The 22,918-nt window shown below is 45.5% G+C and overlaps 2 protein-coding genes across 4 annotated transcripts in view; one reads left to right on the plus strand and one right to left on the minus strand.

The window, feature by feature from the left end:
• Positions 1 to 7,892, plus strand: part of SIMC1 (SUMO interacting motifs containing 1) — an 86,233-nt gene extending 78,341 nt beyond the window's left edge. For both annotated transcript variants that reach the window (XM_058723866.1, XM_058723876.1), the window contains exon 10: positions 6,521 to 7,892. In XM_058723866.1, coding sequence (XP_058579849.1) covers positions 6,521 to 6,783 — 263 coding nt within the window. In that variant the 3' untranslated portion in view covers positions 6,784 to 7,892. The remainder of the gene's footprint in view (positions 1 to 6,520) is intronic.
• On the minus strand, positions 7,483 to 22,514 carry KIAA1191 (KIAA1191 ortholog). Of its 2 annotated transcripts, XM_058723890.1 has the most exons (9): positions 22,309 to 22,514; positions 20,664 to 20,776; positions 20,291 to 20,377; positions 17,234 to 17,412; positions 13,782 to 13,908; positions 11,516 to 11,640; positions 9,406 to 9,512; positions 9,072 to 9,214; positions 7,483 to 8,932 (listed from the first exon to the last, which is right to left on the minus strand). In XM_058723890.1, exons 3-9 carry the CDS (start codon positions 20,316 to 20,318, stop codon positions 8,724 to 8,726), a joined length of 918 nt encoding a protein of 305 aa, XP_058579873.1. In that variant the 5' UTR covers positions 20,319 to 20,377; positions 20,664 to 20,776; positions 22,309 to 22,514; the 3' UTR covers positions 7,483 to 8,723. The 2 variants fall into 2 exon arrangements, with proteins under 2 accessions (XP_058579873.1, XP_058579881.1); XM_058723898.1 differs by lacking the exon at positions 20,291 to 20,377.
• Positions 22,515 to 22,918: the final 404 nt, after the last annotated feature.

The following is a 22,918-nucleotide window of genomic DNA, read 5'->3' on the forward strand; positions in this document are numbered from 1 at the left end:
ACAGAGCATGAGCAGGGGAGGGACAGAGAGAGAGGGAGACACAGAATCCGAAGCAGGCTCCAGGCTCCAAGCTGTCAGCACAGAGCCCGACGCGGGGCTCAAACTCACAGACGGTGAGATCATGACCTGAGCCGAAGTCGGACGCTCAACTGACTGAGCCACCCAGGCACCCCAAGAAAACACATTTCTTAATATGATGCCCTGAGAAGAGCACCTCATCACTTATGTAGTGTTCTTGCCAAAAATCCATGACCTGAGTCTAATCACATGGAAGCACCAGACAAACTCACACTGAGGGACCTTTTATAAAATAATTGGCTTATACTCCTTAAAAATGCCAATGTCTTGGGGCACCTGGGTAGTTCAGTAGGTTGAGCATCCAACTCTTGATTTCAGTTAATGTCATGATCCCAGGGTCATAGGATTGATCCCCTCTGTGCTGAGCATGGAGCCTGCTTAAGATTCTCTTGCTCTCTCTCTCTCTGTCTGCCCCTCTCCATCTCTCCCCAACTCATACTTTCTCTCTCTCTCTAAAATTAAAAAATTAAATAAATAAATAAAGTGCCAATGTCTTAAAAACAAAGACCAAGAAACTTCCAGATTAGAAACGAATCCAGATTAATACTAAATGTAAAGCATGATCCTGGATTGGATCCTGAACAAGGAAAAAAGAAGCTATAAAGTACATTATTGGGACAATTGGTGAAATGTAAATAGATTATGTAATAACATTATATTAATATTAAACTTCCTGTTTTTGATAACGATCCTGGCTTATGAAGGTAAATGTCCTGGGTCTTAGGAAATCCAGACTGAAGTATTAAAGGGTAGAAATGCATAATGTTCAACTTATTCTCAAACAGGAGGGAAAGTATATATTCATATGTAAATATACACAAATATATAGATTTACATGTAATACAAATTTTATATTTACTTGCCATGATCATGTTGAGATTGATCTTAGCTCAGTAATGGCACTTGGGAAGGTACAATTGGTCCTTATACCCTCTCAGGCCTGGAACTGAGGAAACTGTTGTAGAGAAATAAAAAAAACAGCACTGAACTTAAGACAGAAGGTCTGGATTTGAATCCCAACTCCGCTACTTACTCTGCTAACTTTATGTCTCTAGACCTCATTTTCTTCCTTCTATGGAATGGGGATGGTAATATATAACTTTTCAACACTGATTGTTAATAGGTGTGAGAAAAAATAGTAAGCCCACAGTCAATGTTCGTTGACTCTCAGCCTGTTTGCCCAGCCAGGAGCAGGCTGCAAGGTCTTCTGTGTTTCAGGCTCTTGTAACTGAAACTTAAAAGTGCATTGTTAAGGCCTTGACATTTGTAGTTGTGTAGTTTGTGCATTATTGAGCACCTCAAAGAAAGGTGAATGTCCTTCTCAGGACAAAGCCCCAAAGGCAAATTCCATGTGTACTTAGCCTCATCAAGGTTTACATAATTGTTCTTTTGGAGATCAAGCAGAAAGTTTAATATTAAAGCAGCTTGGGTTGATTTCAAGTTCACCTTTAACATGCTTGTTCACTTCTGTTCTGCTTCTCAGGGAATACAGCTAGGCCTTGGGCAATAGTGACTTAAGATGGACATGGGATCCATTTTGTTGGGGTTTTTTTGTTTTTTTGGTTTTTTGTTTTAATTTTAGTTAGTTTACATACAGTGCAATTTTGGTTGCAGGAGTAGAATTCAGTGCTGCATCACTTACATACAACACCCAGTGCTCATCACAAGTGCCCTCCTTAGTACCCATCACCCCTCTAGCCCATCTCCCACCCAAGGAATCCATTTTCATTACAGAATATTCTTCTGCTTCTAAGAAAGGAGAGGAAAGCCTTAGACCAGTGTATATTGACCAAAAATAAATGGAGTATTCCAGGGCTATTTTATCCTTAACATTCTCTCCACTTTCTTTGGAGACCAAGAGTTAAGGAGAAAAAAAATATTTAGAACCAATAGTTTGGAAACAATGTCCTCCAAAGAAGACAGCTAAATGGTACCCTGAAATGTTCGGTATCATTGTCAGGAGGCTTTTTCCTGTGAGGGCTCCTTAATCATCTCTGCCCTCTGCAAGTGTCTGAGGACGATGTTGAGGGCATTTTGGGTCAGCCTGAGCTGTCCAGCTCCACGGATAGGAGAAGAAGGGAAGAGGTTGGGGAGCTTGCCCTTTGTTTAGGGGAGCATCTTAGCATGGGAGAAGAGAAGAAGGAAGACTAGTAAATTCACACAGACTGGCTTATATAATCCAATAACCTGGTAAAGAAGAGTATCATCCCCTTTTTATAGATGGGGAAACAAAGGCTGAGAGAAAATTAAGGTGCAGAGCCAGGATTCAAAGGTCTGTCGCCCAGTCTGTGTGCAGTGAAAACACACTGGAAGGAATTATTATTCTGTGAAATCACTGGGTGAGATTAGAAGGTGAGATTCTAAGGAATTTCCAGCCCCCATTTTCTAAACTGTCTGTACATAGTTAAATTACTTTTGTACAAACCCTTGACCTTGGGGAGAAGTATATCCTGAAACCCCACACTTTGTAAATATTTCAAGGCAGAGCAGCCCCACCGAGATGCTGGTGTGCCAGATGAGCTCACATTGTCTGGCTAAGAGAACCCGTCCCACCACACCCCCACTTACATAGCCATGCAGCTCAAGTTTGAGCCTCAGCACAATTACAAATTGCTTTATGCCATGAGTTTTCCTGACACTTGTGAATAGTTTATACCTCTTATTTTGAAGCTAGGAATGCTAGGAATTTAAACATACAGTATTTAAAGGAAGCAAAACACATGCTTTTCTGAATTCCACTTGGCTGGACAGGTTAGCAGGATGGCCCGCAGAAGTCCGATCCCAGTTCATTCTGAGGAGAGAGACACATACAGCCTTCCTACAAGGAGCCCTGTCCAAAGAGGGGAGAAAAGCAGATGCAGGCAAGATCAGTTCAATTCATATATTCATGCAGGCAACAAATACTTACAAAATGCCTCCTGTGTGCCTGGCTCATTGGGAATACTTCAGTGAATAAGACCGACATGGCCTTTGCCCTCACAGAGCTTACTGTCTAGTGAAAAGATTTGATCCTACACAAATATTCACACAAGTAACATATAATTACAATTAACATAAGTGCTCTGAAGGAAAAGAGAAGTACATAAAATAGGAGGACGTAATCTATTTTTGGAGGGACCCACAAAGGCTTCCCTGAAGAAGTGATACTTCAGCTGAGATAAGAAGTACTGGTGTTAGCAGGCAAATCAGGCAAAGTTTTCCAGAAAAAAAAAAAAAAAAATAGCACGTCTAAGGGCCCTGAGGCAAGAGGTTGCTTAGTGAGTCCAAGGAACACAGAACACACTAGTAAGACTGGAATGTAGAGGGGCGCCTGGGTGGCTCAGTCGGTTAAGCGTCCGACTTCGGCTCAGGTCATGATCTCGCGGTTTGTGAGTTCAAGCCCCGCATCGGGCTCTGTGCTGACAGCTCGGAGCCTGGAGCCTGGAGCCTGTTTCGGATTCTGTGTCTCCCTCTCTCTCTCTGCCCCTCCCCCGTTCGTGCTCTGTCTCTCTCTGTCTCAAAAATAAATGTTAAAAAAAAAAAAAAAAAAAAAGACTGGAATGTAGAGAGCCAGGGGAGAATAGCACGAGATGAGACTAGAGTGGTAGATAGGGCACAAAGGGCCTTCTGGGCCGTGTTAAGGAATGTCAACTGATTCCAAGAGTGAAGAGAAGCCATCAAAGTGGTTTTGCATAAGATTGTTCCGCCTGGTGTGTGGCAAGTAGTTTGGTGGAGGACCAGGCAGGTCCCGGAAGGGGTCATGGTGGCGAGGACGTGGCTGGTACAGCAGGGAAGGCAGTGGATGGAACAGAAGCACTTTGAAGATCCGTTTGACGGGGCTTGGGTGACTGAGTCTGAAGGCTGACTCCAGGGTTCTGCCATTACTGACATGGAGATAAATGGAGAAAGATCTGTAAAGAAGATAAAAAGCTCAGTGTGACTGTTAGGTTGGAGATTCCTGTAGTGATGGCGATAATGAGGGTGAAGAGGAGGATGATGATAAAATAATAATAGTTAACCCTAGTAACCTGATCCAGGAACTAATAATAATAATACCACCAGCCAAAATATCTTGAGTAAGGTATTGTGCTGAACCCATTACATAAATCACCTCACACAGTAATCCCAGCAGCCTCTGATATAAGACTTACTAAAGCATGCTTACTGAAGCATAAAATCCAAGGCCTTTGCCAACTGGACCAGAATGGCCGAAGTCCACTGGCTGAGAGCTCCTCCCCCTTGGATAGTGTTTGGATGGAAACAGCCAACATTTGCTTCTTTGAATGTGCTGTATTACCTTAATGAACTCCGAACTCTTCTTCCCACCCCAAGTCTTCCCTCTCCCCCCCTCTGTTCAGCCAGTTCTTTCCATTTTTTCCAAATCACTTTCGTATTTTTCAGAGTAGCACACGCCTTCAGAAAACCACATTTTACTAAAAGGCTTTTGCCTCCCTACAACCATTCTCCACCAGTAGCAGAATAAAATGGAGGACACTCCCTGGCTTACAACCCTCCAGATACTTCCATTTGCTCTTCAAGGCCAAACTCCACATTGTTCTGTGGTCCAGACTGCCTTCCAGTCTCCTCTTTTACCGCTCTCCCTTACTACCCAGATTTTACCTCTAGTTCTCAGAACAAGCCTTGTCCTGCCTCGGGGCATTTACAGCTGCTGTTCTCATCACCTGAATTGCTTTTCTCCTAGGCCTTTGCAGTTGCCTCCTTCTCACCCTTCAGGACTCAGCTAAGAGGCCCTCCCTGACTAGAGTGGGCTGCTTCCCTCGTTCCCCCAGTGCCACTATCACAGCATCTGATTTATTTCTCTGATTGTACTCACCAAAACTATAGTTGTTCTTGACGGCTGGTTTACTGTCAGGATCTCTGCAAGTAGAATGCCCGTCCGTGGGGGCTGGGCCCAAGTCTAATTCCACTGTATCCCTGGAAACTAGCCCAGTTCCAGATGCATAGTAGGTGCTTGCTGGAATTGTTGATTGAACGCTGAAAGGGCCCTGAAATGACACCTCAAGGCAGTTTTGCTTCCTGTGTTACCTTTTTGAACACTCCATTTGTTGTATTTGTTGTACTTTCTTTTCATATTACAGTTAGGCCTGGTGCCGTAAGTTTAGAGGGACTTTACCTGGAAAGTTATCTGAAGGTTGAGGAGAAACATATTGAGCATATTATTTGAAAATGTAACCTAATACGTTGCTTAAAAATAAGTTCATTCTGTGTTTCCCAAACTTCTGGGTACAAGGTAGTTCGGTCCTAATAACCCTGCTGGCAGAGATGCCATTATCCCCTTTTCACAAATGAGATCGAGAAAATGATGCTCTACTGGTGCATCCGGGAGTCCGCAAGTCCTCAGAGCTCTCTTCACTCCATTTGCCTTAGCCTGACCTATGCTGCTTTGCCTGAGCTCCACGGGCTTCCAGAATCCTGTTGGGGCTGATCTGTGCATTGGGATGACCCACCTTTATAACCTCTTTTACTTTTCCCTGTTTTTATTTTTGGACCTACAAAAGGGTTGAAAGTGAGGTTCAATGAACACCCATTTTTACCTCTTATGTTGATTTAGTAGCTATTAACATTTTGCCACATTTGGCTTATCTGTTGATCCACCTAAATACTTGAGTTGAGAGTAAGTTGCACCATCATAATTCTTCATGTAGGGGCGCCTGGGTGGTGCAGTCGGTTGAGCATCCATCTCTTGGTTTTGGCTCAGGTCATGATCCACAGGGTTGTGGGATCGAGACCCCGTATCAGGATCTGTGCTGAATGTGGAGCCTGCTTAAGATTCTCTCTGCGCCCCTCCCCGTGCTGGCTCGCTCTCTCTGACTTAAAAAGGGGTGCCTGAATGGCTCAGTCGGTTAAGCATCTGACTTCAACTCAGGTCATGATCTCATGGTCCACGGGTTCCAGCCCCACGGGTTCGAGCCCCGCATCGGGCTCTGTGCTGACAGCTCAGAGCCTCAAGTTTTCTTCGGATTCTGTGTCTCTCTCACTCTCTGCCCCTCCATCACCCATGCTGTCGCTCTTTCAAAAATAAATAAATATTAAAAATTGGGGTGCCTGGGTGGCGCAGTCGGTTACGCGTCCGACTTCAGCCAGGTCACGATCTCGCGGTCCGTGAGTTCGAGCCCCGCGTCAGGCTCTGGGCTGATGGCTCGGAGCCTGTTTCCGATTCTGTGTCTCCCTCTCTCTCTGCCCCTCCCCCGTTCATGCTCTGTCTCTCTCTGTCCCAAAAATAAATAAAAAACGTTGAAAAAAAAAAAAAAAAAGATATAAAAATAAATAAGCAACTTTAAAAAAAATGGAGTTGCCACAGTTCCTCAAATAGCCTTTGAGTCGTACCCCAGTAACCAGTCTCTGCCCAGACCCTACCTGCTAAAATAGCACTTCATCTTAAACCATAAAGGGGAGTTCAAAGCAGTTCAGAACAGTTCAGTGGACTTTTTCCCTCTTGCAGAGCACTTACGGAGTTCAGTGATTGATCGAAAAGACTTAATCATCAAAAGGATTAAGCCCAAGCCCCAGCAGGGGGATGACATCACGGTGGTGGACGTGGAGAAGCAGATCGAGGCCTTCCGCAGCCGCCTGGTCCAGATGCTGGGGGAGCCGCTCGTGCCGCAGCTCCAAGACAAGGTGCACTTGTTGAAGCTCCTGCTCTTCTATGCCGCCGACTTGAACCCCGATGCAGAGCCTCCTCCCAAGAACTGGAGCAGCCCCTGAGGTCCTTCTAAGCACTGAACACCAAGAATACCTCCCGAACTCTATCTCCAACTACTTGGAAGTTCTAAAAGTATCTGAAGTAGTGAAAAATCTTAGAGGACCAAACCTATCTATTTATCTGTAGGTTATAATGACTTTCTAACTCTTTAGTAAATATCTTTTTTTGATATCCTATCCTAGCCTGTTCTCGAATATGGCTTAAATATACAAGGTGTATATATTTTTTAATAAATTATTTATACCTTTTTTGAAACAGGTAATACTATATGCACTATGTGTTTACCATTTCCACTCAATATGTGAAAAAAGAATCCCTCTGCTGAACAAATTCTGGACATCAACGTATGTCATTCAAGGTACTGATAACCTGTTTCGAAAGAGAAAGATCTACTCATTTCTCCCTGATGGAACACAAACATCCTATTTTAGAGCTGTTATGTTGCCTATGAATTTGACTTTGTGGCCAGTCTGTTAAGATCTAATGTACGGGGCGGGGGGGGGGGGGGGGGGGAGGCAAAACAAAAGGATTGAATGTGTTACAAATAATTTGATGTTAAAAGGATACAATAAAAAGGCACTGGTTTTTCAAAAGACCAAGTTTACCATGCTTAGGTTCTATGACTGCGAGTAGGCAGAATGTAATAACAACTCTCAAAAGGACCAAAAAAAACCAAAAACAAAACAAACAAAAAAGCTATCCACGTTTGAGAAAGCACTAAGGATTTTTATTGTCAAAACAAATAAGAAATACAAGCATACAGAACAGAAGACACAAATAAATTAATTATTCTGATCATTTTAGACTCCAGGGCTTCTCTATGGAAAGGTCAGCCCAGGTCCTTATGGAGACAGGACACTATCCAAAATAAAACAAAACAGTGGGAATTTGAGACTGTGTTTAGAACAATGACTGAACATATACATGGTGAGAGGAAAAATAAATGTTCCTCAGTAACTTACATATTTATAAAAGTATGCAGCTCTTTGTGGGGGACAATGATTTCATATAGAAAATTTTTAAATTCTTCTACCTCCCAGAAAAAAAAAAAAGTTTTATGCTTCGCCTGAACAAGAAAATCAAAATGGAAAAAAAAAAAATTCAAAATAGGGTGCCACTGGTTTCACATGAACCTCAATGACTATAATCTAAATGTAGGTACCACCTTCCATACTAAAAAAGGTTAACATCCATTTATCTATACCAAACCAGTACACTAAATTTCCTCCCTTAGGAAGTTTTCAACCGAATTGTGAGTTACTCTCATTTTCAAAGCGCAAAAAAGGATATGCAAGACTAGTGTTTGCTCTGTGACACGTAAGAGAAGCATCCCTCCAACAGCACTGGCCAAAGAGGCGCTCCGGCGATGAGTGGCTGCAAGATGACATGATCCGTAAGGCCTACCGAAAGGCAAGGACGCTCCGGTTTCAGCATAGGGAGAGGGGCCCCTGCCGAGTCTGGCTCAAATAGATCTCAGGTGCCCCACGGACAAGGCTGGAACACACAGAAGTACACTAGTCAAGAGGGCCAAAGTCTAAACTAGCTCGTGAACACATCTATTTCATGGTTTCTCCATGCACACGTGTTGATAGTGGTAAAGACATCAAGAAGCCCCAGTTCTGGACCAACACAAACATTATTTACCTAGTAAGCAGTGATCAAAGTTCTTGTCTAAGGTAAATGATACAAAAATGGGTAATGAGGTCCCCCATACATCACTGCTGGGATTTAACTTTAAACCGTACAAAATGGCTTCTTCCACACAAGGATAAGCTTTGCGCTAACATTCCTCAAAACCCAATTATAGCTCCAGCTCTAGCCTCGGTTTAAGAGGTTAAAAAAAAAAAAAAAAGAAAGAAACCTTTCCTATGTCAAAGCCAACGTAAAAAGAGAATTGGATACAAGATATCCTCTATCCAGAGTCCCTGGAATACAAAGAGCTCTAGAAGCCAGTGGGTGTGAGCACATTTAAGTCACGGGGTTTGAGATTGTGGGTCCGTGGCGGTTGTTTCTTCCCTTCTACTACTGGGATGTCCATCTTGGGTGGCTTGAAGGTTGCTGGATCTTCAGCCATGCGGGTGGCCTGGGCACGGATCAGTTCCATCGGAGAAGGTTTCTGGGCTCCTCTGTAAGCCTGGGTGGCAAAACCTCCTATGGAAGTGAACCAAAAAGTAAATTATTTCAAAATTAGTAGCAGCTCCCAATATACATGGTAAAATGCCATCCACATGGGGTTTTTTTTGTTTGTTTGTTTTTGGTGTTTGGTTTTTTTTTGAAGGAGCTGCCTTACCTGAATCAGACTTCTGGAGGGATCTTGGTCCAAAGAGGCTCCATTTATCTGCCAAGTTTCTGTCCTTGTCCCCACTTGCAGAATCCATGGGGCCAGGATTTGGGCCAGGTAAGGCTGTGGAAGAACCAGAAGTGAACCAGCCTCTGGAAGAGAAAGAATAAAGCATATCCTTATATCCCCTTCTGACACCTCTAGAAGCGCCTCATGCGAAAAGACTAGAACTGTCAGCTCCCCCGGCTCCCTCTGAAACCACAGGCTTAAGCTCCAATTTCACATGCAGCACTAGCTTCCTGGAAGCACGATGCAGCACGAAAGGCTCCCAGCAAGGGCTCACCTGGACTTCTGCTTAGGGGAGGAGTGCGGGGTGCTGCTGGGGGTGGACTGGGCTGAGGCCGGCTGCTTCTCTTCTCTTGTTATCTCTCCACTCTGTAGCTTTAATTTCTGTTCAGATGGGTGAGAAGGGACTTTTTTTTAATGACAGCAAATACAAAACGGCTAGTTTGGGTATAAATAACTTGGTTCACACTTTAACCTCAGGCAAAAGGAAAAACATTAATAGGTAGAATAATTTTGATTATAGAACAGATATTTGATTCTGCCGTACTAGACAGAATTCCATCTTTAGGAGAATGTATTCATTCTGCAACATATCTCAAATAGTTCTGTATTAAATACCGCAATAGAGCTTTTGCTTTCAGAGAAATAATTTTCCCACTTGCCAGCAAGTGAAAAACCAGAACACAAGCTATAGGCCTTTTTGGCCTTTTAAGGAGGCCCTTGAACACTCATGCTGCTTCTCCTACCAGGTACAAGCCCTGCCATTCCCGGTGTCTCAAAGCCAAGACTCAGGCATGCTACTCCTCTCCAGCTAAATGCTTTTATGTGGAGCCTGCCCCTTTCCCTTCACTGGGGAAAGTCACTCTGGGCTCCTAACATGCAGACTAGCCGTCTTGGAGGGGAGAGACAAGTCTACTTTTCAGTTCTTCTAGATCAAGGCCCGCTCCACTACCACGGTCTCTGTGCACCATTATCTAGCAAGCCCAAGCTACATTCCAAACAAATGAGCATGTCTAAATGTTCTCCCACACTCAACATGTCAATTTATGTAAGCTGGCATTTCAGCCATCCTCACGTTCTACTCCTGTGGCCAAGATGCAGAAAATGGGCCCGCCAACTGGAAAAAATGCTCAACTGGAATTCTGACTGACACCTATCCTGGAAAGTTCTCAAAGACGGACAGTGCCCCTCTCCAGAAGTATCTGCCTTGTCTGAGAGATTAAATGAGCCACCAACCCAACCCTGATGCCCTACAGCAGTGGTTTTTAAACTTAGGGTGCAAAGAATCATCTGGGATGCTCACTGCAAAACGCAAACAGTCCACAATGTCCTATATCCTTACCCACAAGCCACCAGTACCATATACTGTGCATCATGATCCTCTTATGACCCCTTAAGGAACCAGATTCCCAGACAACTTCAGAATATGGGGGGGGAAACTCCGGGAAATAGGGAATCAGGAGACTTTGAGTTCTAGTACTGTGACTGGTTACATATGTGACCTTGGGCCTCAGTCTCTTCATTTATAAAATATGGAGAACAGTATCTACCTCCAAGGATTAATACAAAGACTAAGTGAATCCAAGTGCTTCATAGATCACAGAGCACTATTAAGTGCCACCTAGTAGTCCCCGGCAGAAAATCCCTTGAAACTATGTCATTCATACAATTAGTCATTAACCTCATCAAAAATTATTCTTCATTCATTCCAATTTTAGAAATGAAAGGGCAAAAACATTTCAATTCTACCTGTGATTTTACTATTTTAAAAACTAGGGGAGCCTGGATGACTCAGTCGGTTAAGTGTCTGACTCTTGATTTCAGCTCGGGTCATGATTTCAGTTTGTGGGTTTGAGCCCCACATCGGGCTCCGTGCTGACAGTGCAGAGCCTAATTGGGATTCTTTCTCTCTGCCTCTCGCTCACACTCACTGTCTCTCTCAAAATAAATAAAAGTTTAAAAATAAATTGAACATAGAGCATAACGTTCCTTTCCCGCTAAACTGTTGAGACTGTCCAATTCTCTTCTCTCCCTCAAAGCGTCACTCTGGTACACAAAGTACCCGCTCCACTGTTCATAACGTGCTCAACACACATCATGTGTGTAAGCTCAGAGTCTCATCTGATCCCCCTGACCACAAGGCAACAAGGCAGATACCCCCACTTTACAGATGGATAAGCAGAAACCAGAGGCTGAGAGTTCTGGAGCTCTCAACCAGAAAGCGCCACCACGGGTGGGACTAAACCAGTTCTGAAACGCTCACCCAATTCTGTCCACTGCTCTCCACAACCCCCGGCTGGCTGCGCTGGTAACTTGTAAGCCACACAGCCACATCTCGAGCTATGAGTGAGGAGGGCTTTCTTAACGTTCCTAAGAGACGAGCTTACGTGGAGTGCTTCTGCCACTCGCAGGTACTTGGTCTCCTCGGTGGTAAGGCCCTTGTGGGGTGTGTAGCCAGCATCTCTCAGCCCTGCCTGTTGCTCAAAACGCTGAATGCTCTCCTGGGTCTGTTCTGGGAACAGAGGAGATGATGGTCATGCCCATCCCCCTCTCCCACCACAAACTGGGGGAGATCTACACAGACGTCCGCTGTTCTCCCCAGAAGCAAGAGACCACGCTGACCATCTGAGGAGGAGGGGTCCCCCAGACGGGCATCACGGCAGCAATGCTGAACCTCATACAAAAGTTCTCTAACCAGAAGGAAGCCTTCCCTCACACCAAACTAAAATAGGTTACTCCTAAAGGGACGGCCGGATCACCTGCAGGGAAACACTCCTTACCTTCCTTTATTTGTGCACGGACGGTTTTTTTTGTGTTTAGAAATGCAACATGTAGAAGGTAGCTGACATTCAGAAGTGGTGCAAGTTCCCCAAGCGTGGAGCTTCCCCAGACTCCCCACCCTCGTTACTCCCACAGAGACCTCTACCAAAGAGAAACGGGCCACATTTAGGCCGGATGGCAGCAAGGTCCCAAGTAGATCCAAACCACAGAGAACATGCCTTGACCTAGCCAAGGTCTGCTGATCCCACGTGTCTCAAGTGTGAGATCAGCCATCACGGTGCCCGGCAGAAGACACAGGCAGACTCGGTGTTAGGTCAGTCTGACCCGTTTATCTCATCAGTAAGTCAGTTAATCTGCGGTATGACTGACAGCTGCATTTTTGCTTCATCTGTACACACACTACAAAACACACCCCTTCATACAGGAATGTGGCAGCTGGGGACCAAAAGCCTAGACACCAGATGTCCTTTATGAGTTAGCCATTCCCCTTCTAAGGAACTATTTTATTATCATCAGAAATAGAAGCAAAAGGAAAACAAACGCATAAAAATGTTTTCCAATTTTGCCAGGTGGTCACCTGAAAATTTTAAAAGCAGGAAAGGATTTAATGAATTACAGTTCACTAACACCAGGATTTTAAATGCAGAGGGTTTTTTGTTGCTTTTTTTAAATTTAAGACTAGAACAGCAGCAAAGTTCATGGCATTATTAGTTGGGCAAAACAGAATGGTATGTCTATACCTGTGATTACATAAAAACTTGCTCAAAAGTGGAAGTGACTAAACCAAACAAGTATCTGAGTGACAGGAGCACAATGGGCTGTTAACAACATTCTGCACTGGTGAGAAATGGGATCATCAATAAAGAAGTTAATACTGTGCTAAGACAATGACTAAGCTTTTCTAACGCCTGCCACGATACCTTCTCAAGCTGGCGAAATACAAGTGGTAGTTGCTGATTCAAACAGTGCCTTTATGTAGGAATAAAAAAAAAAAAAGTCCAAGGAGGAGTTTGGACTTTGGGTTCTTAGGTGAATTCTCCAAGAACTGCCCGAGACAAGCGGATGCCCTCCTGGAGCAGGTAAACAAAAGCTTCCAACTTCAAAGCCGAGCCTACCAAGGAGCTCTGTGTGCTCGGCAGAGCCGCTGCTGACCAGCAGAGCTGTGGATCTAAGAGACGTTAATTAACTTCCCACAGCAACTAGAAGGGCCCTCAGAACCAAAAGTTTAGTTAATTTGTTACAAGGTTTTAAAAGGGAAAGAAGAAAAAAAAAAAAAAGCTAGCTCTCATTTCTGGTCTCATTAGACCCACAAACCACACATTCCTAAGGCGATAAAGATGTCTGAGGCACCAAACTTGCCTCAGGTCCAGGAAGAGAAACAACTTTGAGCTTCTCAATTAAAAACAAGTGGTAGTAGTGCAGGGCAGGTAGGAGATGCCTCAGCGTGTCACCATCTCCAGGACGGCCTGAGACAGCCACAGCAGCAGCAGCTCCCAGCCACTGAGCACTGGGGCCAGCTACACCTCCCCTCAGCCCACCAACCAGCTGCCTCATCTCACGGAGAGGGAAACAGTCTCGAGAGTTAACTAACTGGCCCGATGCCACACTAATGGATATGGGAAAATCAGATTGTATCAGCAGATCAGCAGGGATGCACCCAAATCAACTGAGATGCTCAATATTTGGCAAACCTTCCATTTAAATGATCTTCAGTACCGACGCCTCAGCAGCCAAGCTGACAAGGGCCAGGCACGGTCAGGACATGCCATGCTAAGGCATGGGAGTTTGCAGTATCCCCCACAGCTAGCTTGTAGGAAGCCCAAACTCTCCCCGCCCCTACTTCATTCTATTCTGAGGATGAAAAGTGCTTACTTGTGATCAGAGAATTCATGATGACATGAGTAGCTTTAGCCTTCACCACAGGGGCCTTGTCCACACTGTCAGTGGCCGATGACATGGTCATGGCGGGGGAGGAGACACTGGCCTCCCCTTCCTCCGCCTGTTCAAGAAAGGTAAGGAGGAGCTTGAGCAGGGCAGGGGAGTCACACACCTAAACTTACTCCTTTGGGGAAGAAGTTACCCAAATACCTTTCACCTGACAGGTAAGGAAATATCTGAAAGGGGGCTGGTTATCTCCACCCAATTACGTATGTATTATCCACAGGGAAAACACACAAAGACATTATATGAATAGTCTGAATTTATAAAAGTGGGAAAGCCGGGGGCGCCTGGGTGGCTCAGTCAGTTAAGCATCTCTTGACTTTGGCTCGGGTCACGATCTCACGGTTCCTGAGTTCAAGCCCTGCATCGGGCTTTGCACTGACCGCGCAGAGCCCACCGGGATTCTCTTTCTCCCTCCCTCTCTGCCCCTCCCCTGCTTGTGCATGCTCATGCTTTCTCTCAATAAATAAACTTTTAAAAAAATAAATAAAAGTGAGAAAGCCAGAATTTGAAGATTTGAGGCCTTCTACCTTCCCAGCCTCTCTGTACAATATACTATATGATTGTGTCCCTAAGAATGCAGGAGAAACATTACTAAGCCCTGGCCATGTCCGAGTCACTATGCCGGCTTTTGTTTAATCACTGCATTTGCTAGGTGGTTCTCAAACTTTGCTGAGCATCAAAATCCCATGGAGGACTTGTTAAATAAAGATTGCTGGGCCCACCCCAGAGCTAATTCAACGAGTCCGGGGAGAGGCATGGGGGGGGCGGGGGGAGGGCTCTCAAGAATTCATGTTTCTGGAGCGCCTGGGTGGCTCAGTCGGGTTAAACATCCAAGTCTTGATTTCAGCTCAGGTCATGATCTCACGGTTCATGAGTTCGAGCCCTGCACCAGTGCTGACAGCTCAGAGCCTAGAGCCTGCTTCGGATTCTGGGTCTCCCTCTCTCTCTCTGCCTGTCTCCTGCTTGCACTCTGTCTCTGTCTGTCTGTGTGTGTGTCTCTCTCTCTCTCAAAAAGTAAACAAGCATTAAAAAAAAAAAATCATGTTTCTAACAAATTCCCAGGTGATGCTAATGCCGCTAGCGCCCAAGACCACATTTTGATGCCCACTGCTCTAAAGGTTCAAGTAATGGTCTTTAAAACAAATCAAAAATGGGGACGGGGGAGCTGGGGAAAATGGGTGATGGGCACTGAGGAGGGCACTTGTTAGAATGAGCACTGAGTGCTGTATGTAAGTGATGAATCATGGGAATCTACTCCCAAAGCCAAGAGTACACTGTATATGCTGTATGTTAGCTAACTTGACAATAAAGTAAATAAATAAATAAATAAATAAATAAATAAATAAATAAATAAATAGCTAGCTCCTAATCTTTAACATGAGAAAGCAGAGACATGCCACCTTCTGTAATCTAGACACCATGCTCAGGACTACCAGGAAGAAGAGAACTGGGTTTATTCTTCATTCTCTGCTTCTCCAAAAGAATTGAGGAGAAAGATGGTCCAAAAGGAGGAGAGCAGAAGAAAGTACTGAAATGCTGCATCCCTGTTACAAAATGGGATTTCTAGCTTTTAGCTGTAACCCTATTTGACTAAAAGGGACCTCTACTTCCTCACTTGGAGCGTGGTTGACTGTTTGGACACGGGGAGTCAGGACAAATGAGAGAATGCATGTAATGAGTCAAATCAAGCTTTCTTTTGAGAGAACAGTTGTTCCAAACTGTCAACTTTTCCAGCTGGGGCAGGCTACAAAACTGGGAGTCCATCCCTTGCCCAGTGGAGTAAGCAGCAGCCTTTAGGACGGAAAGGGTGTGGCCCTTCAAAGCACCATCAGAAGCCAGACCCATTTTCTGCCCTTGTCCCCCGAGTGTGCTGCTCTGGCCTTGAGGCCAGGCTGCCAGGCCCTTTCCCCCTGGCGCTCTTGTGCTTTCTAGACTAAATGTTTTCTCCTTCACAAATGACTGGGTCAGATTTCAGTAGATAACTGATCCAGGGAGTTCCCCCCAGAGCTGCAGGGGACGCTTTTGTAGACTGGAGCTCCCTATTTTGAGAGCTTCCTGTGGGAGGGGGTGGGCTGGGGGCCTCATCGGAAAGGAACGATCAAATACAGCTCTACCCAATGAAAGTTAAGCCAGGAGTCACAGTAGCAGATACATACCTAACGTGTCAAGCCTTTTAATCTTCTTTTATTTGATCCCCCACAACACCTCCATGACATAAAGTATTCTCATCTCTCAGATGAAGACACTGTGACTCGGGGATGAAGCTGTGTTCCCAAGGTCATTGCTAGTACATAGACCTTTACGGGATTCACACCCAGGTCTGCTTAAGCAGATGCGTACTGTGCACTTCCTGCCAGGCCCTGAGCTGTCACACAGCTCAAAGTTCAGTGAAACTAGCTGCAGGTTAAATGGCCTCATGTGAACTTGGCAGGCCTAGTTTATTCGGGCAACAGTACCACCTTTCTTGTGTTCTTGATGGCTGGAGAGTCAGAAGCGAGGGAGACGCAGCCCCTGCAGTCAGGAAACAGGTCTATAACAAGCATGTGAGAACCTATGAAGCCAAACTACACAAAAGGGCTGGAGAGCAGATCAGGTGCAACGAGGTGTGTGTGGGGTTATGTGTGTGTGTGTGCATGTGTGTGTGTGTGTGTGTGTGTGACAGGTGGGCCTTAGGAAGGAGGCGCCCTTACGGAAGATAGCGATGGGAAGAGGCATCTGAGGCAGGAGGAACCACATGAGGAAAAGCACAGCATGTGTTCAGGAAAGAGCCACTTTTTCTCCTAATCACTCAATGAAAACTTTTTTGGAAATCTACTTCACGCCAGGTCCTCTGCTAAATACTGCAGACGGGTATAAAACTGGACATGGCCCCTGCCCTCAAGAACCTCATGGAAGGTGATAAAAATCACGTAAAGTTTATGACAGGGGCACAGCAGAGAGCTCAAAGGGCAGCAGGATGGAGGAAAACCCTCCCAGAAGAGATGTCTGAGCTAAGATGTATCGGGCAGCTGATGTAGGAGGAGGGGTGGGAGACCAGGACGGGGGCTGTAAACGGGACAGGGACTGTAAACATCCCAGCAGTGTGATGCAAAGACTTAGAGGCATAAGATACCCATTAAGTGCAAGAAATCTTAAATAATTTGCATGGTCGGATCACGGGGCGGGGAGATGACACAGCAGAGTCTCAGGTAAGAGAAGACACAGCCATTCTAGTTTGAATTCATTAAAAAAAGAAGGCCCACCAACTCCAGCTGAGGCACTGAGAACATACAGGGGGCTACCCAATTCAAAGGGTGCCAAGAGCCACTGAAGGCTTCTGGAACAGACGAAGGAAAACGAAAAGGTTGGGCTTGCCAGAAGCAGTCAGTGGAGTCAGATACCTTGGCGAGGTGCTGATACTTGCGCTCTGGAATCACTGGCTTCCAGGGGATGCTGCCCATGTCCGATGGAGGAGGAGTCATGGGTGTAGGGTCCTCGAGGGCATCATCATAGCTGAATGCCCGGCGGTACATCCCGATGGGCAGGGACATCTTGCCTAGAGGCCCACTAGGCTCTAGAGCTAAGAACAGAGATACCTGTCAGGATGAGTTCAGCAGCTGAACATACTAGTATCTTTAAATTAATCTTTAGGCAGGAAAGCTCTGAAACACTCTCCTTCTGGGACAGAGCAATAGCTTGTTCTGGAATAGCTAATCCATTCAAGGAAAGGTAATAGTACTAAATCCTTCCTTTATGCCTGATGCTTTGAATTCTCCACTTTACCCATCCAGAAGCCCTAATCCATTTTTATGGAGCAGAAAAACAAACTTCAAGTTAAAATTACCTGAGTAAGGTCATACACCTTCAAAGTACAGTTTGGAATCAAAACCCAAACCTGATTTCAAAGCTATGTTCTTTATGCCACAGAAGCCACCCAACGGCAAAGCCAAGGCTCTCAATTCATATAGGACTGAAGATATGCAGTTCTTGTTCCCATTTGATAGATAACGAAACTAAGGCCTACAGGTAAAGTGATTTGGCAAAGCTCATACAGAAAGTAGCCAGCTGGGGCACAACCGCAGATCTTCTGCCTTCTTTACCTACTCTACCAAAGAAAACAAGAGTGCCATGATAAGAAATTATTACGGGCACCTGGATGACTCAGTTGGTTAAGCATCTGACTTCAGCTCAGGTCATGATCTCACGTTTCATGAGTTCGCGCCCCACGTCGGGCTCACTGCTGTCAGAGCAGAACCACTTTGGATCCTCTGTCCCCCTTGCTCTCTGGCTCCCGCCTCCCACCCCCCGCCCCGCAAAGTAAATAAATAAATAAATAAAACATTAAAAAAAAAAAATATATATATATATATATATATATATTTTTTTTTTTTTTTTTTTTTTTTTTTTGGGGACAGACAGAGACAGAGCATGAACAGGGGAGGGGCAGAGAGAGAGGGAGACACAGAATCGGAAACAGGCTCCAGGCTCTGAGCCATCAGCCCAGAGCCTGACGCGGGGCTCGAACTCACGGACGGCGAGATCGTGACCTGGCTGAAGTCGGACGCTTAACCGACTGCGCCACCCAGACGCCCCAAAATATATATTTTTTAAAAAGATATAATTAAAGCATTTCCTGTCCAGAGTCACCTCTAGTTTTGAGCAGTCTGTGTGATTTAAACAGCAGAGCCAATTTCCATCACAGAAATTGTTGACAACCACTCTCATAAAGCACTGCCGGCTGATCCTGCCATTCCTGTCCACTGAACTCACTGGCGGAAGGAATGTCCCACTGTGACACAGGCACCCTACTTCAAGGGCACTCTCAGTTCTGCCAGACCAGGGAGCAAAGTTCATGTTGTTTGTTTGCTAATCCTTTCACTGCAGAACTGATGTCCAGATCCCACCTTCAGCATGACATTTTCCTGCTTAAAATTATACCATAACTCTCTAAGACATCAACTTCAATGGCAGGAAGTCCCAAACCAGCAAAGACACTTCATTTAAACAGCAAGGGGAACAAGCAGCTACCATTATTATTAACATTAATAATAATTACCAACAAATCCACAGAAATAAATAATCAGTGGTGCCAGGGACTGGGATCAAACAGATGAGAAGAGATTGCTAATGGGTACAAGGTTTTCTTTTTGGGGTGGTGAAACGCTCGGGAATTAAATGGTGGGGATGGTTGCACAACCATGGGAATATACTAATCACCACTAAACTGTTCACTTTGAATGGGAATTTTACGGCATGTGAATTACCTCAATTAAAACAAACACACAAGCAAATAATAATTACCAAATACCGTTCCTTGCCGAGCAGTTACATCCCTCATCTCACCTAATGCTCATTAAGCAGATATTCTTCCCATTTTCCAGCTCAGGAAACTGAGGCATTGAACTTAAGTGACACCCAGGTAGCAAGGTGGGGACTGCATCATAGATCTAAGCCAGTGCTCACACTCTATGTGCAACACTCCATCCTCCCCACACTCAAACTTTAACCTAATGAGTGCAACCCTATAGCCCAGATGGTTACAGGGAATTTATGTGATCACAACAATGATGAAAGACAAACTATAATGCAAACTGATGATGTTAGAGACCAGAGACAGATCCACATCGGGAGACGTGGGGGAGACTCCTAATAATCCACCTAATTTGGGAGCAATTTCAAAGTATCTTAAAGACCCCTCTTAGCAGCCATCCCAATAGCCCTGCTAAAAATAATACTAAGTCAGCTAAAATTTACTAGGAAATATATTCCTACAGATAGAGACCAAAAAATTGAGCAGTACATGTATATTCATCACTAATTTTTTAACTCACATTTTCACATATGTTATATTTAATCTTCACAGCAACCTTGAAAGACAGGCAGTATCTCTTTACTGAGAATCAAAATTTGAGGGATTCAGATCTGATTAAAAATCACTGGTCCTTCCCACTAAAACAGTCCTAGGAGGGATCAATGACTTTAGTAACCCAGAAGGTACTGCCCTACAGAGGCCCAGGACTCATTAGATGTTGCTGTGAGGGTTTTCACGACTGCCCAAATTTAATCTGCCTTTAAATCAGGCTGGTGCCTTTTTGCCCGGACCTCCATTCTGCCCACCCCCATCCCCTCAAAAAAGGGGGATAGGTACAGTCATTTTTGGTACATACTATTAGAACTATACAACTTATTCTGAATTCTTATTTGATATCTGTAGGAAAGTGACAAATTTGGTATATGCTTAAGTGAAATGACTGTACGCTTATGAGTGAGGGTTTGGGTTTGTACCCTGGCTGGGTAGTTAGCAAGATAATATTTAAATGATGCCAATCTATTAAGTTTACATACTTGCCTGGAGGCAGAAAGTAACCATTGATATATGGTTGAGACAAAAATTGGTTTCTATCTAGCTTAAAACATTAAGGGCAAAACAAAACTTTATCAAAAAGAATTAAGTTTACCAGGCACTTCTGGTTGTCTCGAAGCCATTGAAAGACTGGGATCCAGGTGCTTTTTCTATATAGAATTCGGAGCTGAGTGCCTGCCACCTAATAAAAATAACAAAGGGCATTTTCTTACAGTGAACACAAAAGAATAGCTCCAATCCTGTTCTTCTGACAGGCACACAGTTTTACAGCTTGTTCACAAGGTTGAAGCACACTTCAACCTTGGTTGAAGAGCCAATGGGTGGGTGACAAACATACAAACATGCCAAAGATGACTTAAAAAAAAAAAAAAAAAAGGATAAAGTCAAAGGTCTCACCACACTCATGGCTGATCTTAACACCTGTGATAGGACAAAGACACTAACACGTGGTGAAAAGGTCACCTTACCAGAGTGAAATGATGTGACGATTATGCTGACAGACAGGTATTAATGAGGAACATTGTCCAGCTGCTGTGAATTAGCAAAGCTGCTTGGGAAGAGTCCATCCATTTCAGAGGTTCTACGAATAACAAACAACCAGCATTGGTAGAGCCCTTCAGAGTCTGCCAAACACCTTCCTATACATTCATGTATTCCCCACAACCTCGCAAGAGTGATTATAAACATTTCATTTTTAAGGAAGTTAGGACCCAGGGTCCATACAACTTAACCCGCAGCAAGGAGCTATTTACCATAATGGTTAAACTCATTCTTTGTTGCCAGCATTAACATTCTATTCACAAGCATTTTCTACTCTGCAAAGCAGGCACTTTCTATCCCCTATAATTTTATTTATTTATTTTTTTAATGTTTATTTATTTTTGAGACAGAGAGAGACAGAGCATGAACAGGGGAGGGTCAGAGAGAGAGGGAGACACAGAATCTGAAACAGGCTCCAGGCTCTGAGCCGTCAGCACAGAGCCCGACGTGGGGCTCGAGCCCGACGCAGGGCTCGAACCCATGGACCCTGAGATCATGACCTGAGCCGAAGTCGGACGCTTAACCGACTGAGCCACCCAGGCACCGCAATCCCCTATAATTTTAAAAGAAGGAAACTAAAACTCAGGAGATGTATATATGTGATTTGTCCACTGTCACAGATAAGTGGCCCATCTGCAAGGCTGATAGTTTCACCCCCATTTTACAGGGGAATTAAAACAAAGCCCTTGGGGGCACCTGAGTGGCTCGGCTGGTTAAGCATAGGACTTCAGCTCAGTTCATGATCTCACAGCTCCTGAGTTCCAGGCCCTCCTGGGGTTCTGTGCTGACAGCTCAGAGCCTGGCGCTTGCTTCAGACTCTGTGTCTCCCTCTCTCTCCGCCCCTCCACTGCTTGCGCTCTCTCTCTAAAATAAACATTAAAAAAAAATATTTTTAAAAAAGCCCTCAAAAAGCCAAGTTATTTGCTTTTCAACTTGCTACACTGACCCTCTATCCTGAAAGCTCAGAGGACAAACTAGTTAGTTCTTCATTTAAAAACATCGCAGAAACCAAAGTTCAGCATCCTCCGGGTCCAGGAAGCATTCCGACCCACATACAGCCCCTTCCACTTCCCCTTCCCCTTCCCTTTCCCCATTCGCACTCCCCCGCAGAGTTCACGCTGCTCCTGCACAGGATACAGAACAAAGCCACAAGGATTTGAAAGGCCAGGTCTGACCCAACCCCCCTCCCACCCCGCAAGTCTAAGAAAAAGGAGATTAAGGCCGCGGCCTGGCACAAGCCGAAGGTTCCCCAAGGGCAGGGCAAGGCAGAGGCATGGGGTGAGGGCTAGGAGTGGGGTTTCCGGGCTAGGCCAGTCTGAGGAAGCAGAGACCAGGCCTGGTGCGGGGATGCAGGGGGATCATCGGACAGACGTCCCACTAGACAACCCTCCCAGAAGGTGGGGCAAGAGAAGCTAGGGGCTGTGGGGCCGAGCTCTGACCCTGGGTAGGGGACGAGGGCGAGCCACGGAGAGGCCCTCTGCCAGCGCCTCGGTGGAGGGGCCACGGGCACGCCCCTCCGTATGCCCGCAGGACACAGACCCAAGGAGGGCCAGGCCTGGGCCGTCTGGTTACCTGTTCTTCCGCCGCCGCGGGGCTGCCTGCGGCCAGAGCTCCGGCACTAAAGAGGCTCCGAGGACCCCTGTCTCACGAGACGCTGTGGTGCATTCGGGACCCAAGCCATGGTGCGAGGAGCGCCGTGCCTGTGGAGACACCGAAGGCCTCAGGCACCGACCTAGGAGCACTGGCCGGCAGCCGACCGGCAGCCTTCCTGTAAAGCCTTCCGAGGTCTCGTCACATCACGCGAGACTTGGCCCGAGAGGGCCTCGGGGCATGCTGGGAACTGTAGTCCACGGTCCAGAAGGCCCCACAACTTCAGCCACACCGCGAGTTAGGGGCGGGGCGGGGCGGGGCGGGGCGGGGCCACAGTTGCAGGTGTGAAACCAGCCAGTTCCCAGAGGAAAAGCCACCCTTTACCACCATTCTGTGCTTTGGTCTATGACAGGCTGAGAAAGATGGAGGTGCCATTGCAGAGTGAAACCCTGACACCCGTTTCAGGGAGGTGATTTTGAGGCCCAGAGAGATGAGAAGTCACTTAAAGAAGTGAGCCTGAGCCGGAACCCTCTTCCAGAAATAGATAGGTTATGCAGGGTTCATACTAACAGCACAACCGAGAAGAGCTATC

The sequence above is a fragment of the Neofelis nebulosa genome, chromosome 1 (assembly GCF_028018385.1).
Source record: "Neofelis nebulosa isolate mNeoNeb1 chromosome 1, mNeoNeb1.pri, whole genome shotgun sequence".
Lineage (NCBI taxonomy): Eukaryota > Metazoa > Chordata > Mammalia > Carnivora > Felidae > Neofelis > Neofelis nebulosa.

Coding starts and splice junctions, on each gene's coding strand:
- KIAA1191 (XM_058723890.1), bottom strand. CDS start 20,318: ATGGCTTCGAGACAACCAGAAGTGCCTG. Junction 9,215..9,405: donor TCCCCTAAGCAGAAGTCCAG/GTGAGCCCTTGC, acceptor TTTCTCTTCCAG/AGGCTGGTTCACTTCTGGTT. Junction 8,933..9,071: donor CCTCCAGAAGTCTGATTCAG/GTAAGGCAGCTC, acceptor TCACTTCCATAG/GAGGTTTTGCCACCCAGGCT.